The 15472-nt window shown below is 39.0% G+C and overlaps 1 protein-coding gene across 1 annotated transcript; it reads right to left on the minus strand.

Moving 5' to 3' along the window:
- Positions 1-834: 834 nt before the first annotated feature.
- LOC145800372 (uncharacterized) lies at positions 835-3928 on the minus strand. Its single transcript, XM_082890034.1, has 3 exons — positions 3628-3928; positions 2395-3492; positions 835-1304 (listed from the first exon to the last, which is right to left on the minus strand). Exons 1-3 carry the CDS (start codon positions 3926-3928, stop codon positions 835-837), a joined length of 1869 nt encoding a protein of 622 aa, XP_082746160.1.
- Positions 3929-15472: the final 11544 nt, after the last annotated feature.

The following is a 15472-nucleotide window of genomic DNA, read 5'->3' on the forward strand; positions in this document are numbered from 1 at the left end:
GAGAAGATCCCAAGAAAATGCAATAACCCGTGGTGGATCTACGAGAAGTTGGACAACCAGCCCAATCTGAGTTAGAAAAGGCTCGCAAAGATAAATTGTTCTGAGAAGGAAAAAAAAACCCTATCCTGGATTACTTTTCAAATAACACAAAGCCCGCAAGGCAGCTTCCATATGTGGCTTGCGTGGTGCATGCATGAATCTGCTTAAGACATGTACCGTATAGGTGATATCCGGCTGGGTAATGGTCAAATAAATTAGGTGTCCAACAAGTCGCCTATATTGCGATGGATCTCAAAGTAATTCACCTTCATCCGAGAGCTTAATGTTTTGCTCCATGGGAAAGTTCACAGGTTTAGCGCCCAAAAAACCACCATCCTTTAGAATTTCCAAAGTGTATTTTTGTTGTGAGATGGAAATACCTTTCTTTGACCGAGAGACTTCAATGCCCAGAAAATACTTTAATTCACCCAAATCTTTAATTTGGAAACGACTATACAAAAATTGTTTAAGAGCAGAAATGGCAGTGAGATCATTACCCGTAATAATAATGTCATCAACATATATCAACAAGGTTGTAAAGGATGTGCCTTTCCAACATGTGAACAATGAGTAATCTGCTTTAGATTGAACAAAACTGGTAGCCTGGATAGCTTGAGAGAACTTGGCAAACCATTGACGAGAAGCTTGCTTTAAGCCATATAACGACTTGGTGAGGCGACACACTAAGTTCTCCCCCCGTCGCGGAAGACCAGGAGGCAAAGACATATAAATTTCTTCATGGAGATCACCATGAAGAAATGCATTTTGGACATCAAGTTGGTGAAGAGACCAATTCTAGGTAGCGGCCAAAGCTAATAAACAATGAATAGTAATCATTTTGGCAGTGGGAGAAAAAGCGTCATGGTAATCGATACATTCCATCTGGTTATAGCCTTTCGCAATCAAACGAGCTTTATAACGCTCAATAGTACCATCCGAATGACAGTTGATTTTATAAACCCAACGACAACCAATGGGTTGCTTGCCAGGAGAGAGAGAAGTGAGAGACCAAGTGTGATTGGCCTCTAAAGTGGCCAATTCAGATTGCATGGCAGCTTGCCAGTGGGAATGAGGAGCGGCTTCGGCATAGGATGTAGACTCAATATCCTGACTGATAGTAGCAAGAAAGGAGCGATAGGGTGGTGAACAACGATGATAAGAAAGATAATTGCAAAAAGGATAGCGTGTACCTTGTGGGGAACGAGATGACGAAGGCGACAATTGGTTGGGAGACGTCACTTGGTTGCAAACATAATCGCATAAAGCTGTGGAAGGAACAGGATGTCATTGAGAATGACGTAAAGCTGGTGCGGGAGGAGGACTGGCGGAAGGTGGTGGAACAGGGCTAGTAGGGGAAATAGAAGAGACTGGGTCGAGGACTGGGGTGTGTGGGATGGGGGTAGGAATGGGGTCCAGTAGAAAGAGTAGCATCAGGCACCGAGAGAGGAAGGACAGGGGCAGAATTTAGGGAAGAGGATGGAGGGGACTCATAGGGAAATATGGTTTCATGAAAAACAGCATCGCGACTAGTGAACACCTGATGAGTGGCAAGGTCATAGAGTTTGTAAGCTTTTTGGCCAACCGGATAAGAAAAAAAAATACAACGTTTGGCATGGGGAACGAACTTATGAGAAACATGCAATTCAGTAGCATATGCAAGACACCCAAAAACCCGAATATGAGAATAAGAAGGAATCTTGCCATAAAGCCGTTCAAAAGGACTTTGGCGAGAAAGGAGTGGTGTGGGCAAACGATTAATTATATGGACAGCAGTGGAAACACAGTTGGCCCAAAAAGGTAGAGGGAGATGGGCTTGAAAACGAAGGGCACGAGCGGACGCAAGGATATGGCAATGTTTGCAGTCGACCACCCCGTTTTGTTGAGGTGTAGAGTACAAGAAGTTTGATAAATGGTGTCTTGTTGTTTATAAAATTCGCGCATAGAAAAGAATTCCCCACCATTATCAACCTAAATGGTAGCGACAGAGGCATTGAATTGGGTGTGGACCCAAGTAAAAAAATTGGTAAGTAAAGGCTGGGTTTCATTTTTGTGCTGCATAAAAAAAACCCATGTGAATCTAGAATAGTCATCCACAATAGTTAAAAAATATTTAGCACCAGAAAGAGAAGCAATTCTGTAAGGGCCCCAAATGTCACAATGAATTAATTCAAAAGGTCTCACAGAGGAAATTGAACTAGGAAAAAAAGAAAGCTGACTCTGTTTGGCAAGTGCACAAATATCACAAGCATTATTAGACTTGAAAGGAAAATGTAACAATTTTTTTTTCCATAAAATCTAATCTAGAGGAAAATAAATGCCACAATCGGCGATGCCACAAATCAGTAGAGGCGTTGCCTTGAGAGCAGGATAAACGGCTAGTAATGGCGGCTGTGGATTGATTGTTATGGTGTGGCTGCTCCGATGCTAACGCAACCAAGTAATAAAGTCCGTCTTGTTGTTCACCCAAACTAATCGTCTTCCTCGTCATCAAGTCCTGCAAAACACACCAATGAGGGAAAAAAGTTACGGAACAATTGAGGTCTCTTGCAATTTTACTTACAGACATTAAATCCACCTTAAAAGATGGAACCCCAAGCACATTTTTCAAAGAAATAAATGAATTCAAGGGTAAAGTTCCAGTAGATGTGATTGGAGCATGTTCTCCACTTGGCATAACAACGGGTGACAAAAGAGTGTTCTCTTTACTATTGACAAGTAGAGCAGGAGTAGAAGTAATATGGTCTGTGGCACCACTATTGATAATTAATTGTTGGAGGTTCAACAACACTTGTGACAAACCTGAAGAAGCACTGGCAGCATTAGCCTTAGGATTGGTGGATTGAGATGTGTTTTGACTGTGCACAATAGATAATATTTGCTTGATTTGCAAATCAGATAAGCCATTGGTCACCGACTGTATTTCCGATATCTTGTAACCTTCCTTGACATTGTTGACCGAAGATTGATGATTGTTGTTGTGTTTAGAATGAATGCCTCCTTGATTGGACCTGTTTGATGCATGTTTTGGGTGTCCTGGGGGATACCCATTCAATTTCCAACATGTGTCTCGCACATGATGGTCTCGATCACAGTAAGAGCAATGCAAAGGTTTTCGATTAGATGAGTTGGAGTGAGAGGAAAAACTTTGGCCATGTCGAAAAGCCAGAGCTACCGGTTCATCCCTTCGAACAACCATGGTTGAGGTCTCCGTGATTTCACATGCAGCACCTAGGCTTCGTTGCTTCTCTTCTTGGACAATAGAAGAGTAAGCCTTGGCAACATCAGGAAGCGGATTCATTAAGAGGATCTGCCCTCGGATTGCACTATAAGACTCATTAAGTCCCATGAGAAATTGCATCAATCGGCGTCGCTTATGGTCTGCCCCACAAGAGCAAACAGTATCATTATAGGATCCCAGTTTATCCCACAATTTTTTAAGCCTGGTGTAGTAAGCTGCAACAGTCATTTGATCTTGAGTGAGACAAGCGATGTCCCTCTCAATCAGAAAAATACGTGGGGCATTGCTTCGAGACAAACGATCCCAAAGGTCTTCCCATACCTCCTGGGCAGTGTTTCAAAAAATAACACTATCGGCAAGATCTGGTGTGAGTGAATTAAGAATCCAAGATAGGATCATATCGTTGCATTTTTTCCATGATGCATAATCATTTGGTTCGGTCTTGGCATCTGGCGTTGTGATGGTTCCATCAATGAAACCCAATTTGGATTTGGCATTCAAAGAGATGGTCATGGCTCTATACCAGGTTAAATAATTATCCCCATTGAGAGGCTTGGAAACAAGCACCATGCCGGGATGATCGAAATGGTGAAGGAAATATGGATTGGCGGCATCGGGCTTGCCTCTATTCGAAGATTGCTCATTTGCCATGATGATGGGAAATAGTGAAAGAGAGCAAAGAACAGAGTGCTAGGGTATCGTTCCCTGCTCTGATACCATGCAAAAAAGAATAGAATGTTTTTCTTCTGAATTAATTTTCATTGAATTAGAAGGTATACTTTTATACAAGAAAATTCCCCCAATCATGCTAATCTATTCTAGGTAATCTAAATGTAATAGGAATCTAAATACTACAGCTAATTACAACAATATATTATAGCAATCACAATACATACTTATCCCATAAATGTTGGGATATCTTTGACCATCTTAACAGTTTTGGCTAAAGTCTTTTTGAGGGTTTTTTGTGGCATAAATCATGGATTTGTTTTGAATATTTGGTTTGGGGTTTGGAAAGCGGTTTATAATTTTTTCTGTTTATAATTTGTTCTGATTCATTTATTTCATTTCTTTGAGAGTTTATTTTCCCCTCCTCTGTTTCTTATTAATTTTAATTTTAATTTTTTTGACATAGCTTACTGGAGGAAGATGCATTTTCAGAGATTGGTGTGTTGGTGGTGGGTGATTTCTTTCAACTACAAGTGATTGTCAGGTTGGTTACTTTCTCATGTTTGCCTCTCTTGCTCTTGTCTAGTGTTAACATTTCTTTGTTCATGTTTGTGTTCTACATCTAATCTGTGTTCTTCCAAAGTGACGTAGTTTTTTTGGTTTTAGTCTTTGTTAGCTTGTAGTGGTGCCATTACGTACTTAATTGTTCTTGCTTAACCATGGTTCTATTGTCAATTGCATACTAGATTGAACCAACTGTATTGATTAGAATGCATTTCCAATTAATTTGTATTATGTTTTCCACTACCATGAACCTTGAACAGCTCTCAGAAGGGTGGCTTCTAAAAGATTATAATTGACATAATGTAACGCCCTCAAAATAATAACATTAAAATCCATCATCATAGATATGCATTGGTATAAAAGATAAATATTCTTCTATTCATCAGAGTAGTTCCTTACAAAAGTATTACATGTTAATTAACAAAGCAAATGCCCTACGGGCTTACAGCTTTCCAAGTTAACACTTGGTTACAAAAGAAGAGTACTAACTCATTACATATAAAGCCCTTGGCTTGAATCTACATGTAATACACCAAAAGAATATAAACAAAACAATCCGCCTGCCTCTAGCCTCCCAAGCTAGGTCCTTGGAGGTGGCATGCTACCTGTACCTGAAAATGATGTCCCATAAAGGGTGAGCCAACGCCCAGTAGAGATATGCTAAACATAGTATGAGCGATAACTAAGACATTGGCAATTGATAAATGTTCAATTTCCATAAACCAATTCATAATCCATTTCCATTTCATGATCATATATTCAAGTTTCATTTCAGTTTCCATTTCTTATCAGTTACACATTTTTCATCAACGGCTCAGAACCTGGCCAACCACTTATATGAGACAATGACTCATATTAAACATCTCCCATTTATACAACAGATAAACATACTAATTGTATCAACATCTCAACTGATAAGCATACAAGCTATATCCACATTTCAACAGATATGCATATTAGCAATATCAACACTTCCAATGACAAGCATATGAGCTGTATCAATACTTCCAAAGATAAGCATATGAGCTGTATCATCACATTATCTGACAAGCATATGAGCTGTATCAGTGGAGTCCATCCCCTATCTCCTCCTAAACAACATCCGGTTTAGAGGTCCATCCCCTATCTTCCCCTAAACCGTGGAGTACATCCCCTATCTCCTCCCCCACACACAATATATATACACAAAGGTCATATACGTAATCAATCAATACATAACATTAATGTACTCTATCAACCGTCATACTCTATGACATATCCAATTGATTAGTTTTAGTTTGCCTAATCATCATGCATTGTCTACAACAATCGAAACTACCCTCCACCGGTAGTCCAAGCAATTATTTCTAAACAGATAATAAAAGCTCCAACAGATAGAATATCAATGTTTTCAAAAGTGAGCGATTAACAAATCTAACTCCACTATTCAACCATATAATGACGCAATTGCATTATTTCCAACTCAATTCCATATAACCACAATTTCCTCAAATTAATTACACCAATTAATTAATTCAACAACTTGGGGTTTTCTACCCCATTTCCCAATATTGGCCCAATGGCCTATATATCACCAACCAACAACAAAATCATTATTTTGAAACCCAAACACATATTTTTGAATCAAAATAATAAAAGCCCCTTTTGAACATTTTCAAACCCTAACTTCCCAAAATCAACCATTTAACAAAATACCCAAATATCTAGGTCAAAACCCATAGTTGTGAGTAGGAATCCCTACCTCAAAAGATGACACCCTACGAAGAAGATGACGAAAACGAAGTTGCTCCAAACCACGAGTTTCTCGGATTAAAAGATAGCCCTCGACGATCAACAACCTTTTTGTAAAGGCCAAAGGTGAGGAAAGCACCCTAGCTAGATCAATACTTGGAGAGAAGTTATGGTTTTAGAGAGAGGAGCTCTCAAATGGCTTTTTGGGAAAGTAAGAGAGAGAGAGAATGTAAAAAGTGATTTTAAAATGCCCAGCTGCCAACTGATATACGACATTCCCGCTCGAGCGGAAAACACAACGCTCGAGCGTCAAGAACAAAAACTAGGTCCGCTCGAGCGCAAAAGGACTCGCTCGAGCGCCAAGACACAAGAATAAAGCACATCCGCTCAAGCGCGAAACCAGTCCGCTCGAGCGTAGATTTCCCCCTCCCAGAACTTATACCAAAAAGGCACTACCCGCTCGAGCGTCAACAAACCCGCTCGAGCGCTACCGCTCGAGCGTAAAGAAACCCGCTCGAGCGTAGAAATCACATCTGCAGAAGTTTTGCAGGGACACGAAAAACTGGGAGTGTGCAATCCCCGCTCGAGCGCAAAAAGACCCGCTCGAGCGGACCGCCTAAAAACTGGGCAACAAGGAATTGAAACCAACGCTTAACCAACCTGTAACAGCCCTTCCCAAAACATCCTAAAACTCAATCAAGTGGAATCAAAGGACGACAACAAGATAGATACAACTACCAACTTCACGGAACCGAGTCCGGAATACAACAGAACAGTAAAGGGACAGCCGGGATCGCTATACATAACCTCTCTCTACATATATATTTGGAAGATTTGCATTAGAAAACTACAAAGGCAATGGTGGGTGTTTTAACTGGAGATTAAATGATCACAGGGAATGACATCATTTTGTATGAAAATTTTATATAAAAGTTTTGGTTTGTGTACCATTACCATTTTTTCTTCTTTTTTTCTGTCTTTTGTTCTTTTATTTTGATTTTGTTTTTTGAGCAAAACCTCACCTTTTCTGGCCTCTTTGGATTAAAAATCCTTATTAGTTTTTAATGTAACTTGGACAAAGAAACATGAGAGTTGGTGCTAAATGTTTTAACACAGCAACTAAAACAAATTTAAGTAATAATAACATTGAGCTCTTATTATTCTTCCTCTCTCATTCTTTCTTTTGTTTTTTTCATTCATTTTCTCTTTAACTGGGATGTTAGGCTTCTTAAACTTGCACTTAAATTAAAGAATCATATGCTATAATGTGAGGATATGTCTGATATGCTATACATGTCTTTATCAATTCTCAAACGGAGAACTTTCGTTCGTTGGGCTTTTTGTATGAGGTGAAGTTTTATGAACTTTTATGAAGAAAAGAATATTTTGGGCCCTTATTATCGGGCCTTCAAGCAAGAAAAGTTTTTGTAGACCATTGGACAAAGCGCTTTGGTATTGACTTTTAGACCCCCCAAAAAAGTGTTTTTAATAATGCTATATGTATCAATTGATATAGTAACTAGTGTACCAATTGATGATATGGCATAATTTAAGAAATTTTTGGAATTTGTAATGTGATTAATGAGTGGGGTAAATAATAATGTCATAACTACTGTTGGTACACTAATTAATATACTAATTGGTGAATGTAGCACCACTGTTTTAAATATGGATAAATTAGACTCTTAATCTTTATATCTGGACTCAAATTTTAATTTTATTTTATTGTTTCAATTTGAATAATTTAGTATCTACACTTTAAGCCTAATTTCATTTTAATCATTCTATTCTTCTTTTTCTTCTTCTTCTTTTTCTTTTCACACCCATTGGAAGGAAAAATTGAATAACACATAAATAAGACTTAAACGCGGACATCTTATCGGATAAAATAGTAACTCATCCACTAAGCCAACAAAAATAAGACTTAAGTAATGCATTTTATTTAAGTCTAATTTTATTTTAATCATTCTATTCAAATTTTATTTTAATTTTTCTTTTCTTTTCTCACACCCATAAGATGAAAAAGTTGCATAACACATAAATAAGGCTTAAACCCCATATCGCATGTGGTAAAATAGTAACTCATCCACTAGGCCAACAAAAAAAAAACTATCAACACTATATTGTTTTATAGTAATGTTGCAAAAACTTTCACGGGATATTTACCAATAAATCTTATCTCACAAACAGTTTTACCGATTGGTCCTAAGGTTATTTCTATTGTCCTGATTAGTTCTATTAGTGGGGAAATATCTTACCAGTTGATCCTATTTACTTTGTTTGGTAACATTGAGTGGTTAATTATATCCTTCCGTGTGTGTGTCATGTGACACACATCATTCCAAGGCAAAAAGCATAAAGAGCCTTAGTGTACTTTGTTGATGTGTGGCACCCATTGTGTGTGTCACGTGACATACATCATTCCAAGGCAAAAAGCATAAAGAGCCTTAGTGTACTTTGTTGATGTGTGACACCCATTGTGTGTGTCATATGACATATTGTGTGTGTCACGTGACACTCAAGGCAAAAAGTATAAAGACCCTTAGTGTACTTTGTTGATGTGTGACACCCATTGTGTGTGTCACGTGACACTCCAAGGCAAAAAGCATAAAGAGCCTTAGTGTACTTTGTTGATGTGTGACAACCATTGTGTGTGTCACATGACACTCCAAGGCAAAAAACATAAAGACCCTTAGTGTACTTTGTTGATGTGTGACACCCATTGTGTGTGTCACGTGACACTCCAAGGCAAAAAGCATAAAGAGCCTTAGTGTACTTTGTTGATGTGTGACAACCATTGTGTGTGTCACATGACACTCCAAGGCAAAAAACATAAAGACCCTTAGTGTACTTTGTTGATGTGTGACACCCATTGTGTGTGTCACGTGACACTCCAAGGCAAAAAGCATAAAGAGCCTTAGTGTACTTTGTTGATGTGTGACAACCATTGTGTGTGTCACCTGACACTCCAAGGCAAAAAACATAAAGAGTCTTAGTGTACTTTGTTGATGTGTGACACCCATTGTGTGTGTCACATGACACTCCAAGGCAAAAAGCATAAAGAGTCTTAGTGTACTTTGTTGATATGTGACACCCATTGTGCGTGTCACGTGACATATTGTGTGTGTCACGTGACACACCCTCATGAAGAGCCATAGTGTACTTTCACTACAAAAAAATTGCTTTTTTGCGATGGCAAAACGCCGTCGCAAATACCCCAAACACCGTCTCAAAAGGTTTTTTGCGACGGTAAGTGGCTTTTTGCGACGACAAGTGGGGGGTTGCAACAAAGAGAGTTGCAAAAAGGTTTTAGCATTATGCCGTCACTTTTTATTTGCGACGACAAAATGCCTTTTTTGCGACGGAAAAATTCTGTCGCAAATAATGCGTAAAAATCTGGGTTTTTTTTAGATGGCACTGTGTTGCCACCGTTAAAAGGGTTTTTGCGACGACAAAAATATCGTCGGTAAAAGTTTATTTGAGACAACACTTGATGCCGTCGCTAAAGGACTATTGGCGACGACAATAACACCGTCGCAAAAGGCCCTACTTTTCAACCAATTCCCCTATCTTTTGCGACAGTAAAGCAACCGTCGCAAAAAACCCTGGCTCAATTTTCTTTTTAAGACGGTGTGTGTGCTGCCGTCTCAAAAAAAAAAAAACTGTATTAAAATTATTAAAAATATGAAAATAACTTGTATTAAATGAAAAATAACTAAAAAAAAATTCGATAATTACATAATAATATAAATACATACATAAACAAAAGTTGGCACATAATGAAAATTCATAATGTTGTTCCATTCATAACAATATATAAATAAAAATTCATAATAATAAAATTATCCCACTACATAATGTCGCATAATACATACATAATGTTGTTCACAAATCTAAATAACGTAAATCAAAACCAAAAGTTTTCATCATGATTCTTCTGTGGGTTACAAAAACAAAAGTTGGTCATAATCTTTACATGCCCGCATTCCACAAGAAGCAAACTACTACTCAGGAAACATCTGAAAATAACAAAATAAAAATAATTAATGACAATATAATAGCATTAATATTTTAATTACAGAAAAACATAAAAAATTAACTACTATATAATTACAAAGATAGTTTAGTAAATAATTTTGGCTAGACAGAAATCCGGCCCTAACTCCCAAACCGAAAACCCGATTGGAGTCCCGTCTTCTCCCACAAGTCTCTCGCGCCTAGGCGATCGTGTGTGCCAAGTTTCGTGCTAAACCGACGTCGTTTGGTGATTTTGTGGGGTCAACACCTCGAATTCAAGTTTCTTAAGGAATTAGTTTGCCTAGACCGAAATCCGACTCTAACTCCCAAACCGGGAACCCGATTAGAGTCCCACCTTCTCCCACAAGTCTCTCGTGCCTAGGCGGTCGTGTGTGCCAAGTTTCGTGCTAAACCGACGCCGTTTGGTGATTTTGGGGCGTCAACACCTCAAATTCAAGTTTTTTAAGGAACTAGTTTGCCTAGACCGAAATCAGGCTCTAACTCCCAAACCGGGAACCCGATTCGAGTCCCGTCTTCTCCCACAAGTCTCTTGTGCCTAGGCGGTTGTGTGTGTCAAGTTTCGTGCTAAACCGACGTCGATTGGTGATTTTGGGGCATTAACACCTCGAATTCAAGTTTCTTAAGGAACTAGTTTGCCTAAAGTGAAATCTGGCTCTAACTCCCAATTCGGGAACCCGATTCGAGTCCCGTCTTCTCCCACAAGTCTCTCGTGCTTAGGCGGTCGTGCGTGCCAAGTTTTGTGCTAAACCGACGCCGTTTGGTGATTTTGGGGCGTCAACACCTTGAATTCATGTTTCTTAAGGAACTAGTTTGCCTAGACCGAAATCCGGCTCTAACTCCCAACCGGGAACCCGATTGGAGTCCCGTCTTCTCCCACAAGTCACTCGTGCTTAGGCGGTCGCGTGTGCCAAGTTTTGTGCTAAACCGACGCCGTTTGGTAATTTTGGGGTGTCAACACCTCGAATTCAAGTTTCTTAAGGAACTAGTTTGCCTAGATCGAAATCTGGCTCTAACTCCCAAACCGGGAACTCGATTGAAGTCATGTCTTCTCCCACAAGTCTATCGTGCCTAGGCGGTTGTGTGTGCCAAGTTTCGTGCTAAACCGACGCCGTTTGGTGATTTTAGGGCGTTAACACCTCGAATTCAAGTTTCTTAAGGAACTAGTTTGCCTAAAGTGAAATCCGGCTATAACTCCCAATCTGGGAACCCGATTTGAGTCCCGTCTTCTCCCACAAAGTCTCTCGTGCCTTGGTGGTTGTGTGTGCCAAGTTTCGTGCTAAATCCAGCTCTAACTCCCAATCCAGGAACCCGATTTTAGCCCCGTCTTCTCCTACAAGTCTCTTAACTTAGAATGTAAAGAATGCAAAGATACATTTTAGCTTAGAATGTAAAGATACATTTTATACCCGATCTTCTAGTGGTGGTGTATATGGATTCTCGTCTTCTGCAGATTCCCTAAATGCCCGGTGGCCACTCAATGCATCAGGAACCTATGATAGTTAATGCATAATGTGTTAATCATATTCGAATTTTATACATAATGTTGTGTGAAAATTGAACTATCAAACAATTTAATTTATATCGAACCTGTCTGTTGGGATCCACACTCGTCCCCTGTGACACAAAGGCCATCATCTCAGCTCTCATCTGCTATAAATGTGTAGAGAACTCTGCTCGCAGCTCCTCCCTCAACTCATCCCTTAGCTCCACATGAACCTCCTGGGTGAGCTGAACAATAGTCGATGGCGGGGGTGTTGACTGTGATGGACCAGCACCATCTTTATACACCGCTCTCTGAGGCACAGTTCTTTCGTATGTGCAACAATATCCATGTCCATTATGACCTATCAACTCATGAAAAATGGCATTCTTAGCCTCCAAAGTCCGACAATCCTCAGGTAGCATAGAGAGTTGACGATTAAACTCATCCTGTATTGAATAAGACATACAAGTATATGCCAAATTAAGATGGTTGACACACAAAAAATAAAAAATAAACTTTAAATACAATCAAAGGTGTTTGGAAACTACCAAGGTTTGGATAACCTCTGGGTCATCTGCTCTATGTGTCATAAGCCAAACATTCATATTATCAGAAGACTCCCTCTTATTGGTCATCTACATTTTTTTAGAAATATGAAAATTAGAATCCAAATAATTTGCAAATATACAATGTTTATTTATATACGAAAATAAAACAATAAAATATAAACCTCATGCCGTATCTGAGCGAAAGTAGTACGCCCTGTGGTATGAGCTATGCCGTGATGTAACGCCCTCAAAATAATAACATTAAACCCATCCATATAGAGACATGCATTGATACAAAAAAGGTCCACATTCATCTATTCATCAGAGTATTTCATTACAACAGTATTACATGTTTACAACACAAAAGCAAATGCCCTACGGGCTTACAGCTTTCCAAGTTAACACTTGGTTACAAAAGAGAGTGCTAACTTAATTACACCTTAAGCCCTTGGCTTGAATCTATATGTAATACAATCAAGGAAAATAAGACAGCCAAAGTATGTCCGCCTCTAGCCTCCCAAGCTATGTCCTTAGAGGTGGCATGCTACCTGTACCTGAAAATGATGTCCCCATATAGGGTGAACCACAGCCCAGTAGAAATATACTAAACCAACTATGAACAATGACTAAGAGATTAGCAACTGATAGATGGTCAACACTTACACTTCCATTTACATCTTATTACAATTCCATGACGGTCAAGTCTATGTTACAATTCACCTTCCATTTCTTATTCAACTTTGAGTTTGGAAACAAGGCTCAGTACTCTGGCCCAAACATTTGATGAGATCATAGTTTCATCACTAGAACACTTTCGAAATTCAAGGTGGATACACATTTTGGTGTTGTATCAATAACACATAAACTACTTCCATACTTCACAAATGATGATGATATACATTTTAGTGCTATATCAAATCAAACAAACTTTTCAATAGATAAGCATATGAGCTATATCACTACTACAACAGATAAGCATATGAGCTATATCAATACTGCAACAGATAAGCATATGAGCTGTATCAACATTCCTATAGATAAGCATATGAGCTGTATCAACACTTCAACAGATAAGCATATGAGCTGTATCATCACTACAATGGGAGAGCATATGAGTTGCATCCTTAGGTCCATCCCCCATCTTCCCTTAACCATTAACCGGTTTAGAGGTACATCCCCCATCTTCTCCTAAACCGTGGAGTACATCCCCCATCTCCTCCCATACACAAGTAATGCATATAAACACAGAATCACATACGCAATCAATCAATACATAAAGTTAATGTATTCTATCAACTGTCTACACATAATGCATATAAACACATTGGTGCATATGCACAATCAACCAATACATAAAGTTAATGTATTCTATCAACCGTCATACTCTATGACACATCCAATGAATAGTTTTAGTTTGCCTAATCATCATGCATTGTCTACAACAATCAACACTACTCTCCACCGGTAGCCCAAAGCAATTATTTCTAAGCAGGAAATAAATGCACAAGTGGATAATATATCAACATTTCAACTAGATGAGCAATAAAAGATTCAATTACACTCTTTAGTCCCATACATTCCCAATTTCAACATTCTCAATTCAATTCCTCGTTTTCTTCAATTAATTATATGCATTAATTAATTAAACCAATTAGGATAAATTACCATAATTCACAAAACAACCCTAAGGTTCCATTTCCATCAATGTCCCAACATTAATCTCATTTCTCTATGCCTAACATGCATATAGGTTTATATATTTAAAACCCCAACTTTTGTAAAATTACACAAAGGCCCAAACTTTCTCAAAATTTCTCAACAACCCCCAACATATCAAAATGCTAAAATTCAAAGACAAAGCTCATAAGATGGAGTAGGTTATCCCTACCTCGAATGATGGGACTCAACGAAGGAGATGAAGAAACGAAAATGCTCCAAATCCCGAAATTTTCAAATTAAAAGATAGCCCTCGACGATCAACACAACTTTTATAAAGGCCCAAGGTGAGAAAACAACTCCTACTAGATCAATCCTAAGAGAGAAATTAGGGTTTTAGTGAGAGGAACTCTCAAAATAGCTTTTTGGAAAAGTAAGAGAGAGAAAGGATGTTGAAAAATGAACAAAAAGGTCGGATCTCGGCTTTATATAAAAGTCGCCCCGCTCGAGCGGTCAAAGCCCCGCTCGAGCGTCACTCACAGATCCCCACTCGAGCGTCCAATTCCCTACTCCAGCGGCAGATGCACGCTCCCAAAACTTTTACAAACATGGTGCCTGCTCGAGCGTCAAACTCCCCGCTCGAGCGTCAGACACAAACTCCCACTCGAGCGGCTAATCCCCCGCTCGAGCGTCTACCACTGCAGACGAAATACTAGATGGGTGATTTCCCCGCTCGAGCACCAACACCCCTGCTCGAGCGGACAAGCAACAACAGAGTCCCGCTCGAGCGTCAAAAGCGCCGCTCGAGCGGAGAGACCAAAAACTGGGCAAAGATTTTACGTTTTAAAACACAACCAACTTATTCCCAACTTGCCCAACATAACCCAAAGCTTGAACACAAAGAGAAAGGGATAGAAAGGGGATAAGACAACAGCACCCTTACGAAACCGAATCCGGATTATAGTTAAGCACGAAAGGGAAAATCAGGATCGCTATACGTGAGCTCGCCGATTTTTAGCGTTCCTAGTTGCAATTTTCTATAACAGGTTCAACAAATGTAAGTATGTAAATATGATTTGTATGTTTACATATCATACATGTAACTTATTTGTATACCTCAGCATCGGAAGTACACCAATACTCCACAAGTTCTTCCCACTAGCTTGGCACAATGTGCAAAGGAACATCATCCTTCAGATTAGGATCAGAATTTCTAGGCTTGAAATACTTAGCCTTAATCTTGTTCTTGTGATCTTTCCATATGTTGTTGCAGTTTTTCATGCAGATTGGCTTGTACTCCTCTGGACATATATTCAAATTGTTCTATAAAACACAATTTCAAAGTTTAAATAATAATAACACAATTTTGGAATTCAAATTTTTGGACAAAAATATACGTTTACCTTCACATCCTTCCAGATAGCATCAACAATATCATCAGGCACATTGTTCCAATCAAGAAAAGTAAGAGGAACAATGTTACCATTCCGCACAATAATGCCAAGT

This window comes from Camellia sinensis, chromosome 10 (genome assembly GCF_055761805.1).
Source record: "Camellia sinensis isolate YWXY chromosome 10, ASM5576180v1, whole genome shotgun sequence".
Lineage (NCBI taxonomy): Eukaryota > Viridiplantae > Streptophyta > Magnoliopsida > Ericales > Theaceae > Camellia > Camellia sinensis.